At 44.2% G+C, this 12,082-nt stretch overlaps 1 protein-coding gene across 1 annotated transcript; it reads right to left on the bottom strand.

Moving 5' to 3' along the window:
* Positions 1-972: 972 nt before the first annotated feature.
* PROKR1 (prokineticin receptor 1) lies at positions 973-11,725 on the bottom strand. Its single transcript, XM_090031546.1, has 3 exons — positions 11,561-11,725; positions 9,302-9,969; positions 973-2,942 (listed from the first exon to the last, which is right to left on the bottom strand). Exons 2-3 carry the CDS (start codon positions 9,964-9,966, stop codon positions 2,246-2,248), a joined length of 1,362 nt encoding a protein of 453 aa, XP_089887672.1. The 5' UTR covers positions 9,967-9,969; positions 11,561-11,725; the 3' UTR covers positions 973-2,245.
* Positions 11,726-12,082: the final 357 nt, after the last annotated feature.

The raw sequence follows: 12,082 nt of genomic DNA on the forward strand, positions 1-12,082 counted from the left end.
CCTGTTCAAATTTGCTGACAACACTAAGATGCGGGGGGATGTGGGCATGCTCGAAGGGAGGAATAGGCTGCAATCAGACCTAGACAGGTTACAGGGGTGGGCGGATGAGAACAGGATGGGTTTCAATACTGACAAGTGCAAGGTGCTACACCTTGGGAGGAAACAGCATACCTACAGGCTGGGGAACTCTGTTCTCTTCAGTGCAGAGGCAGAAAAGGATCTTGGAGTCATTATTGATGCCAAGATGAACATGGGCCAGCAGTGTGGGGATGCAGTCAGGAAAGCCAGCCATACCTTGTCATGCATCCACAGATGCATCTCAGGCAGGTCCAAGGAGGTGATCCTCCCCCTCTATGCAACACTGGTCAGGCCGCAGCTAGAGTACCACATCCAGTTCTGGGCGCTGCAATTCAAGAGGGATGTGGACAACATGGAGAGGGTCCAGAAGACGGCCACTTACATGATCGGGGGCAGCAGGGCAGGCCCTATGGGGAGAGGCTACGGGACCTGAACCTGTTCAACCTCCACAAGAGAAGGCTGAGGGGGGATCTAGTGGCCTGTTACAAACTAGTCAGAAGGGACCAGCAGGCATTGGGGAAGTCCCTGTTCCCCCGAGCACTACCAGGAGTGACTAGAAATAATGGTCACAAGCTAGCAGAAGGTAAATTCAGATTAGACTTCAGAAGGTGCTACTTCACTGTCAGGGCGGCTAGGAGCTGGAACCAACTTCCAAGAGAAGTGGTGCTGGCTCCTACCCTGGGGGTCTTTAAGACAAGGATAGACAAACACCTTGCTGGGGTCATTTGACCCCAGTAATCTTTCCTGCCATGGCAGGGGGTCAGACTTGATGATCTGCTCAGGTCCCTTCTGACCCTACCAACTATGAAACTATGAAAAACAAAATCCTTGAAAATAATTTTGAATGCTGTTTTTAGGTTCCAACACTTATCATTTTATTAATTAAGAGGGATTTCTGCTCAATTTAAATTTACAAAGAAACAAATCATTTACAAAATTAATTGACTTCAAAAGCAGGCAGTATCACACATTTAAAAACAAGAAGTGTTTGGTAGCACAGTAGAAAAGCCTTAATTTTAGGACATGAACATTCATCAAATTTCATAATTGTGGACTTAAATGAGCGTACTTTACTGACACTACCACCTGTTTAAAACACAGTTATCAGTTGAAAGACACACCTATCCTAGGGGGGCACGTAATCAGAATAAGCAAGATGAAATTAATGGAGATTCACGCAATATTCACTGAGATGTGTTGTACAGCTGGTCTAGGTTTAAACGGGTAAGAAGTGACAATCAAACAGCAAATCAATGACTACTGAAAGCCTGTTCAGTCTGCCATGCTCACTATAGAGCTAAAATTCCCTCCCTACACAAAGGACTACCATAAGGTCTCCACATTATTTATCCCACTTGAATATTTTTGTGGGGATATACATGGACTTTATATGGTGCCTGCCCCTTAGGTGATACCTGGGCCTTATGTACATTCTCTTTTCAGGTACATAATAGTAAATTACTGTCAATATTTCCCATACAATTCCAGAAGGATGGAGCCAGAGTTCTGTATAGGTTATTGTGCTAAAGGAACTGGGGTCTCTTCTAGACTAAGGAGCAGTATTCATATCTGTATAGAAAACTGGCCAGGGAACAGGGTAGCATTCTATGGAGACAATGACATGCTGAAATGTCTCTTGGTTTCTAGGACTTGGGCGTGTAAGAAAGTGCTATACAGCAGCATAGAGTTTCTTGTCACCAAAGTAGTACGTTTGGTTGCAGAAAGGAAATGGGAGAAGAATAAGACTTTTCAAGTCAAAGGTCTTGCTCAAGAGGGGGAAAAAAGGTCATTCCCTAAGGCAAGGAGAAAAGGGGAGAATTGTTGATGTCATTTCTAAGATAGAATTTTGCATCCAGATAACACCACTTAGCTTTTCCATGGAGCTTTCAATCCCTAAATCTTAAAGGGCTTTAACAAAGGAAAATCAGTATCATTATCCCTGTTTTGCAGAAGAGAAAAGTGAGGCAGAGTCAATATGATCAGCACATAGTCATACATCTGTTCAACAGCGTAGTTGGAAAGAGATCTGTGATCTATTGAATCCTCATCTAGAGCTCTCTCCAGTGGTAGGTATCACCACAAAAACTGGGAGAGATGCTTTTTGAGGTAAAATACTAATTCACCTCCCTCCCCCAGGGATGCACGTGTCACGACAACCAAACTTCAATTACTTTAGTCTTATGCAGTCAACCTCTTCTGTGACTGGTGTTGCATTGGTTTTGCTGTCTAGATCTACACTGGATTTGCTCCCTTTATAGGTGGACCTCCACCTGAGTAACATAATCTTCTTGAAATACTTCATGGTGTTGTTTTTGACAGTTACAAAACACATGGTGTTAATCATACTGTTGCTCATGGCAATGCACTCAACTATGTAAAAGGCTGTAAGATAATGCTTCTGTTTCACAAAGATTGTGGGGAAAAAGTCACGGACAATTGTGAATCCATAGAAAGGAGCCCAGCAGAGGACATAGGCTGTTAGGATGCACATGAGCACCATGACAGTTTTTCTTCTGCAGCGAAGCCTCTTCCTGATCTGTTCGGTTTGAAAGCCTGGCACAGTCTTAAACCAAAGCTCTCGGGAGATTCTGGCATAGCACAAGGTCATCGTAATCACAGGTCCAACAAATTCAATACCGAAGATGAAGAGGAAGTAGGATTTATAATACATTTGTTGGTCAACTGGCCAAATTTGGCCGCAAAAAAATTTCTTCTGATTTTTTACTGTGAATAACACAATTTCAGTAGCAAAATATGCAGATGGTATAGCAACGAGTATGGAGATGATCCAAACCAAGGCTATGAGAAAGGTTGCTGTTTGGTAATTCATACGTGGTTTCAGTGGGTGGACGATAGCCAGATACCTACAAAAGATAAAGAAGTACATTCAAAAGGAAGTCAGGGAGCCTTAGTAATCAAAACACATTCCTGGTTACAAGCAGGCTGACTGACTTAACAGGGAACAGAAAATATCACTGTTTCCAAAAGGAGAGCTTGATAGAAATGTGGTTATTTCAGAAAAAGCGATGATAAAGAGATTAAAAAAACCAGTCAGAAATAATTGTCTAAAGCAGAGGGTCTGCACCTATGTGTGCCAGATCTAGCCCATATAATCATCAGATCTGGCCTGTGGCTGTAGAGTTTTGGTGGCATTTGGTGGGAGGTGGCCTTGGCTGCAGACACTCTCCCTGTGCTGCTGTGAGGACAAGCACCAGCTGTGGGTGCTTTTCCTGTGCCACCACAGGAGTAAGTGACAACCTTATCTAGCACCTATCTACCTGCCTCTGACCCAGAATGGGTCATTCCGGCCTGCAGCTGGAAAAGGTTGCCTGCCCCTGGTCTGCAGGTTGGCTCTTAAAGCTGGATGAATAATCTAAGATCCACACTCGAGCACTTGAATGAGCACTTTAGTCCTGACTATCCAGTTGCATGCTTAGCTTAAGGCTACATCTATGTGATAAATATATTGTGCTCACCAAGTGTACCCTCAGGAAGGTGAACTGGTCTATGTGTGCTGCCTCCTTCACTGGAAGGAGTGTTGCCATGTCCATGGTAAGGCTAATTCATTCTGAATAGTTCCAAATATTTTAAAGACTGGGGATGTTTTCATGTTATTGAGAAACGGCTGCATAGCCAGCATCTGGCAAGTCATCTTAACATGTATTGTTGTTCTGCAGGTAGTGAGACTGGTGGTAACTGTTATCTTAAATGTTTTCTACTCATTTCTCTGCCATGCTACTTGCCCCCATGACAGCTGCTGGCACTCATTAAGAGTGACTAGAAAACTGTAATTAATGTACTGCTGCCATCTACTACACCAACATTTAACAAAAACTTAATACATTTTTTTATTCATTAAAGGGGTTTCTGCTTGCATGTAACATGTTTTCTTGTGTGCCACATCCCTCTATGTGTTTGAGGAAGGCAGAATGAAAGTTCTGGGAATATCCTTTTTTTCTCTTAACAGCACAGGCTCAGCATAAGTCACTTAATTTCTAGCTACAACTTCAGAACAATAATTTTAACCCTATCAAAGCCACTGCTGAATTGGCAGCAGCTTTTGGCAGCTCAGCTAAGAGCTACTGTCAATTCAGTAGCTGCTGTGGTGGGGCTAAAACTAACTGAGATCCTGAAGTTTACACTCTGCCCCTCTCTCTTGGGCTGGGAGAGAAGCACAGCCCAAGGCAGCAATATTACAACATCTCAATGCTTCAATTTCAGCCTAGAAATTAACTTCCTCACTTAAGACTTGCACCCCAATTTGGAAGGCTGTTTTGGGGGGAAAAGATGCATGTGGTATCTAAGTAGATATGGTATATAATCCCTCAATGGCTCCTTATCAAGATGACCTGGATATTTTTAATGTTTCAGGCCAGATACATTATGGAATGATATAGCAATGCAGCAAAATTTACAAATGCCTCTGTTTTAGTCAAAAGAGTAGCAACTCTCAGTAGAAGTGAGAAGTTCACAGTTCAACAAACAAACAAACAATAAAAGACAAACACAAGTCTAGCTTTTCAGATGTAGCTGAAGAATACCTGGAAGAGCTGAAGAAAATAAGTAAAGAAAAGTTTAAATCTACCTTCCTGTCCTCATGCTCTTGGAACCAGACTGAACCAGAGCAGCCTCCAGGTTGCTTTAACTTGCCTAACAGATTTTGGCCCCCATGGGCAATAATGGTAGTTAGGGTTTACAAAGTTATAAGAATATAATGCCTCCTTTTTTCCAGTCCTGTCTTCTGCACTGGTTTTGTATTACTACTTGAGAGGAATAGATACAGAAGCTCCATTAGAGAGTTCTGTCTATGGCCAGTTGAGTTGGTTTTAAGGTATCAATGTACCATTCTTTGAATTCTTCCCAACTGTTATTCCATAGATGATGTAATGAACTCCAAATTAGCCACAAAAGTCAACATTCTGTATTGTCAAATCTATGAGACTTTCCAAGAAACAGAGAGCACGAATGATATTAATATTTGTGTAGCAGGGCACTGAAGTGCCTGATACTTGCGGAGCAGTAAGTGAGAAGCCCAGCTGCGGGTTGCCACGGTAACCGGTGAGAGTCAGCTGACCGGAAGGGGCAGGGCCTGGCTCCCATATAACTCCCGGGAGGCTGAAACAGAGGAAAAATCCATAGGGGAGAATTCTGTGACCCTACAAAAGCAGGCCCTGCCAGCCATCTTAGAGTACTGGAAACAAAGATGGGACCAATGGCAGAAGCACCAGGCGATGGAATTGAGCTGGCTAAGAAGCCAGCTGGGAGAACTGTTTAGACCCCAGGCTAAGGGAAGAATTACAGGACTCAGTTAGGAGCAGCCAGGGAGAGTGGATTGGGTAGATGTGGAGACGGCAGGGAAGGGTGAACAGATGACCCCAAGGAGTAAGATCTCCTGTTTAATGTGCCAGGATTGTACCCAGGCAGCCTGGGGCCTGAGGCAGGAGGGATTAAAGATAGGCCCCACAAAAGGGGGATTGGTGGAGCCCAGGAAAGAAAATTGGGGAAAAGGGCAAGAGATAAGGAGGAGGGAACAAAACCCAAAGGGGGGACCGAAGCCTGAAAAGAGGCCACAAATTTACATGAGGAATATCCCTAGGCTTGTTAAGTGGTGGATGTTGAGGAAACTCGTTGAAGGGTGAGTTGGATGGGTAGCCTATGTAAAGAGCTATAAGGGACCTGGAGGAGAATCTACTGGACAGGGGAGGGTAGAGTTCTGCAGGAGAGAAGATGCCCAGAAAGCGCTGGAGAGACAGTGGGAGATCTGGGGAAGTCTTCAAGACCTCCAGAAAGTGATAAGGAGACAAGAGCCCACAATTTGCCCCGAGAAAGAGGCCAGGGTGCACGGGGATGGAGCATAGAATGGCCAGAAGTGAGAGGGAGAGAGAACCCCAGAAGGTAGGCTGGAGCTGGACCAATGGAGGGCATGATTTACCAAAGTCGGCTAGTGTGGGGGGACTGCTCGTGGCAGGGCAGCTCCCACAAAATCCCACATGTTGCACCTTGGCTAAAAACCAAGTAGGAGGTACCTTAAAACCTCTGCTGCTGAGTATCTAAATGGTAGAAGAACAAGAGCCAAGATTGGAAAGAAGGAAGGAAAAACACGTGTGGCAGAAGACAATGAAGACTTGGTCCGGTGAGTCTGGTTCTTAAGAGGGGGAGGTGTGTAGCAGGGCACTGAGGTGCCTGCTACTTATGGAGCAGTAAGTGAGGAGCCCAGCTGCGGGCTGCCAGGATAACCGGTGGGAGTCAGCTGAGGGGAAGGGGCAGGGCCTGGCTCCCACATAACTCCCAGGCTGAAGCCAGGCAGGCAGTTGCCTGCCAGCAGCCATAGGGTAGGAACTCTGCCGGAGTGAGAAAAAGGAAGAGGCTAGAACGCGCAGGCAGTTGTTCAGGTGAGAGATGGAGAAACCCGGTGACAGCCTTGAAAGTGATTATGGCCAGACAGCTTAGGTTTACGTTATAGCCAAAGGGCTTGAGTTTGTGTTGATGGTTTACTACTGGAGGACCGGGTGAGGCTCTAAAGGGATGGAGGAGGCCTCATAGGGGAGCCATGGCTGCATGGAGACTCTAGGGAAGCCCTGGAGGGGAAGCATCAAGAAGCCCCAGAAAGGGGGCTGCAAAAAGCCATAACGGCTGTGGGGTGTGATTGTAAGACAAGGCTATGGAAAGCCAGAGCAACCTGTGGGGCATGGCTGAGTGACTAGTGCTGCGGAGAGCCCGGATGCCAGAGAGGGAGCAGAGAGTGAGATAGACCAAACAATGTTCGGTACGTCTGCGAGGCTTGGTGCGTAGTACAGGGGTGGTTGGAGCCACGCACAGCGCATAAGGCTGGGGTGTTCGGAAGCCCGTTGTATAAACAAGGATCAGGGTAGCAGGAACTGTGACCAGGAAGATGAGAGGCAACCTCCTTTTAACTTTCATAAGATCAAGATGTGGCAGGTGAGAACGAGGGTGCGTTAATGCAAACTTGGCATGGTAGGGGGCGCTAGGGGAGAGCACGGCAACCCTAGGACGTTTTCCCCCCGCCTGGTACAATTTGTATTGCCTGTATCTTATTGCAGATCTGTTTTCCTGAAATATGATTTTTTTTCCCCCAAATAGCATGTTATTTTGTATAAGCATCTTCAGCTTGTGTATCATATAATTATCTACGTTCTCAGATGAACAGAGCTAGCAAAGTCTGTTGCAGAAGATTGGAGACTTTTTTTTTCTGTTAACAATGTGGAGCAACACAAATATGGATATGCATCATCTCAACCAGGGGAATAACCAGAAGGGACTTGTTAATTGCTTTGGAGACAACAGCGCTTTTAGCTATTTTTCTTTAAATTCATGCAGATATGGTTTTATATAAAATCTATGCCTTAAGGTTTTCATAACAACATCTTTCCTTATTCTTCTCCAGTATTGTTTTAGTTAGGAGATAGCCTGGGAGATACCATGCAAATCTCTAGTCTTTCAGTAGCCATAGGGACTGGATGACAAACATTGCTTTTACACTCTGAGAGTATGCTTGCATGTGCCTCATGGCTCGAGGAGATGACTTAATAACTCTCTCTGAACAGTTTGTTATAGTTTGACTATAAATAGTAGAAAAACAATAATACGTACAATAATATGTACAAGATAATGAAGAAAAATCTAGGGCCAGATCCTCAGCTAGTGTACCGAAATGACATTGGAGCCATACTGGTTTACACCAGCTGAGGATTCGGCTTGTAGAAGCTGGTGTTCCTTCCACTTATATTATTTCTCTAGCGTCTACAAAAGTTATTAGAAAGATTATCACTGATTTCACTGAAGGCTGCCTCAGCACTGCTTTAACCATGTCTACACTGAAGTCAGTGTAGTTAAACTGGTGTGAAAGAAGAATCTGGCTCCAGCACTATGTAAGTGAGATTAAGGAGAGGAACAATAAAGCTAATAATTGTCCTAGGGCCTCAAAGGAAGTCATGTGACATTATGATGTATGGGATGGCCAGTCATTTAGTTCGTCCTATAAACAATCTTTTCTCTCCAACTTTCAATGAGCCAAGAATATCAAACGTAATAGCCACGTTAAGCTGGGTACCTTTACCTCAATACTTTTTTGGTATACAGGTGGAAGGAAAGAATAAAAGCCAATGACTATTTTTAAATGCCTTCAGGAAGATCAATTCATACAAAGGTCTCAGTGCTGTGGACTAAGGAAACAGTCTGACGTCTGAGCATAAAGAGATGCCTGGCATCTCAGGACACAAGGGAAATGGAGCTTTAACTGATAATGTTTTAATTATGTTGTGAAAATGCAGGGGTCTCTGGCCTGTTCACCTCAGATCCCACAAGACCCTCAGATCACAGATCATGTGGGAAACTTGTTGTTATATGACAGTGCAAACTGCAGCAGTATGTGAACAGGTGAGGAGAGGAGATTGTTACCAAATGTTTTGGTCCAACTTTGGTGTATATACGTAAGGCATAAAAGGTGTATTTAAACACCCAACTGAGAGCTCACTGAAAAGTAGTTCATTAGGTGCTAGCTGCATGAGCTCAGAGGATCTGTCTAGAAAATTGTTTGGTATCTGTATTGAGGTTTTGTCATTTGTTTTCACACAATATTGGAACAGCAATTAGGCCCTTTGAATTTTTTTGCTCAATGGTTAAAGTCTCACCAGGTGAGTATTCTAATCGCCAAGCTATGAAGTTGAGTTCAATGAATATTGAATTATTCATGTAAAGTATACAACTCCAAAAAGAGAGATTGAGAGAGAAGCTGTCTCTATAGTTCAATGATTTAGACTTTCCAAATAGACAGGGATATAAGCCTGAGCATCTTGTGCCTCTAGAACAGCCTCATGACTAGACTGTAGACTATTTGGGGGGATGGGGGTGTCTTTCTTTTCTTCTCACTCTCTGACTTCTCTCAGCCTAGAAATTCCATTTGGATCCGGAGGAAGTTTTTACTAAAACAGACTCATTTCTGGGAAGAGCGATGGTTTCAATGATTTTGCATTTTCTGACAAAAAAATATTTTGTTGGCAAATCCCCAGCCAGCAGCAATGCTTAGCACAGTGTAGGAAAAAATGCTTAAATAACCTGATAACACAGAGTACCTGAAAATTACAAGTCCCTTTCTTGTCTATCGGGTCACTTATTTAGGGGACAACCAGGTTTGAAAGCACTGGTGTGCAAATCCCTGGTTTTCTCTCACCATACAGATAGAACATCCCATTCTTCTGCTTACCTGTCTACGGCTATAGCCAGAAGAGCATTAGTAGAGACATAAAGGGAGACAGTGCGCAGATAATTGACGGAGGCACAGAGCACGTGGCCATGTTCCCAGGACAGCTGCCTTACCACATAGTAATCCATCTCGAAGGGGCAGCAGACGATGGCCACGATGAAGTCAGAGATTGCCAGGTTGGCAATGAGGAGGTTAGTGAGGTTACGCAACTTCTTGTAGCGAGCTAGTGCAGCGATGAAGATGAAGTTGCCGATCCCACAGACCAACATGATGCCAATTAGAGCTACCCCAATCACGATCTTGGCTGCAAAGAAGGTGCGGGTTTTGGTCATGTCATCCTCATCGTCCATGGGCAGGTCGTAATCACTGTAGCTGAAATTGAAAGGGAAGGACAAATTTTGAAAGGAGGCAAAGTCACTCCTGTGGAGGTTGTAGATGGCAGCAAAGTTAATATTCTGGGTGGCATTGGAGTTACGTTCTTCTTGTCCCATGATGTTGCCTCTTCTCTTTCTATGCAAGTGACTCTGCTGAGCTTTGAGTTCTATGTAGTAATCACTCAGGGTACTGGGAAGGAGCTGGCAGAGAAGTTCACTTGATGCTTTCTCCAAACAGCAAATCACCTTGTCATTGATGCCATGAAGCTGTAGAGCAATGGCTTCATTCATCACCTTGTATTGAAACAAAAGAGGGAGGGAAAATATATAGAGAGCGAGCGAGAAACATGGAACAATTTCAGTGCTTTTGGGCAAGTGTCATCTCTCCTGTTGCACTGCTATTCTCTCCCTTAGTGACAGAAGCTGTGCATGTAGGATCTACACAGGAGAGAAAATACCTACCACGGAAAAATACTGTTATTGTAAAATCCCCTGTGAACTCTTATTGCAGATTGGATTTTTAATTTAATTCAGCCAGAGCCACTGGATTGACCAAGCAGTTGCATTCTGTGGGTTGGATTTCTGTTTACCGCACAGTCTGCAATGTCATGTGGGAGGAGTGCAAAATCTTTTCGCCTGACTGTCCGCAGCACTGTCAGACCTGAGAGGGCACGAGCAGTCTGGAGAATGTGGCACCTAAATGGAGTGATAAGCATGAATAGTGCCTTATAGACAAAGCCTTCCTCTTCTGCAATGCATTCTTGACAGAGCCACATTACAGGCTGACAGGAAAGAAGAACTGTATAGCTGGCTCCTAAATACATTAGCTAATTAAATTAGAGGTGCAAGGAGTCTTGAGAAGTGTTGACACCACACCCATAAATTTCCTTTTGGCAATAATAAATTGGCTGCATGGGGCCAAGTCCTCGGCTAGAATGAATTGTTGCGACTCCTCTGAGATCCAGTGACTGGTTTGCACCACCTGAGGGTTTGGTCCCTTGAAACTAGACAGGAACCTTAGTACACAGACATGGCTCTCTTTAGAAACAAGGATACTTATGAAAGTAGAAACTTTCTGTATGTGAAAAGAGCACTTCTTTTGACTTGGAGAACAAGAGCCTGCAATTGTGAAAGGTGGGGGGAGGAGAATGACCCACTTTACTTGATTCTCTATTGTCATTTCTAAAAAAATATACTAAAAACAGAAGCAGTAATTCTCTTCACTGAAGAAGTGCATCACTTTGTCTGTTTTGCTCCCACTCTCTTTGTTTTTTTTCTGGGCACCGAAGTGCAACAGTGATGTTCTCCTACATCCTGTGACCTCATCGATGAAAGTGATCCAGACCTCAGGTTTATCATCACTAAGATACACTCACAGCTACACAGACAGCTAGCTACACAAAGTACTGGGAGGAAATCAGCGAGAGTAAAATATTGGGTTCCCCCCCAGTGTCAAATGCTTTGGCTATACATGAGAATCTCCAAAAAGGAGCTGTCCTATTCCCAAACTTTGTTTTCTGAGACACAGCCTGCAGCCAATGAGGACAATTTGCAAAATAAACTCTCATGCAAAACTTTCATTTCTAAGTACACTTCAGCTAAAAGAGGTGCATTGACATGCACCATCTAAAAGAATAAAGGCCACATACAAAGACTAGAGGATAATTCAAATCAGCCCACCCCACAATGCCCCACACAGCAGCCGCTTGGAAACATATACATTGCCTCTCCATCCCTGCACAACAAACAGATTCAAAGGAAATCTTTGCATGCAAAATTCACATGTCCCTGAATTGCCATGCTTTTACAAAGTAAGGATGCATAGGTCCAACAGTCAAATAGCAGAGGGAATAACAAAACCAAACCAAACCAGAAATAATGGTACCTGTGGCAGAGTTCATCTTCCTTATGGTCTCTGTCTGTCAGAGGGTAACCTGTAGGGTTACACCCTGTGAATACACTGCTGTCAGCAGTGCTCACAGGGATCACTGGAGATGTAGCTGGGATGGTTAAATTGCCAGAGCTGGAGAAGCATGTCTTGCCGGGGAACTCAAACAGGATCAGAACTCCGTTGTCTGCATGCCTGCATCTAAAGCCTTTTCTCAGTGGGAGGCACCTTGCTGTTGGCCATGCATATGTAATTTTAAAGAGGCAGTACATGATGGATGGTACCACACCCCCTGTTTAATTGGAAGGTCCCTAATGCACTGAACACATGCACTGTTCTTGTCACCAGATTCAGAGCAGTGGAGTCTGTTACAGTCTTGGTCACTGCTTGCTGTCTGATCTCTATATGTATTAGTCAGTGATTACTTATACTAGGTATGAAATAAGGGCAGGATCCAGCCCCCAACCCCATGGGAAGGGATCCCAGAGACAGCTATTTAAATTCTGACTTCCCAGCCGA

The sequence above is a fragment of the Crocodylus siamensis genome, chromosome 1 (assembly GCF_052110815.1).
Source record: "Crocodylus siamensis isolate JL-2025a chromosome 1, ASM5211081v1, whole genome shotgun sequence".
NCBI classification, from domain to species: Eukaryota; Metazoa; Chordata; order Crocodylia; family Crocodylidae; genus Crocodylus; species Crocodylus siamensis.

Excerpts from the sequence above, each read along its gene's own strand:
- PROKR1 (XM_090031546.1), bottom strand. The coding sequence starts at position 9,966 with ATGAATGAAGCCATTGCTCTACAGCTTCATGGCATCAATGACAAGGTG. Across the intron at positions 2,943-9,301 it reads CTGGCTATAGCCGTAGACAG|GTATCTGGCTATCGTCCACC; the intron begins GTAAGCAGAAGA and ends TATCTTTTGTAG.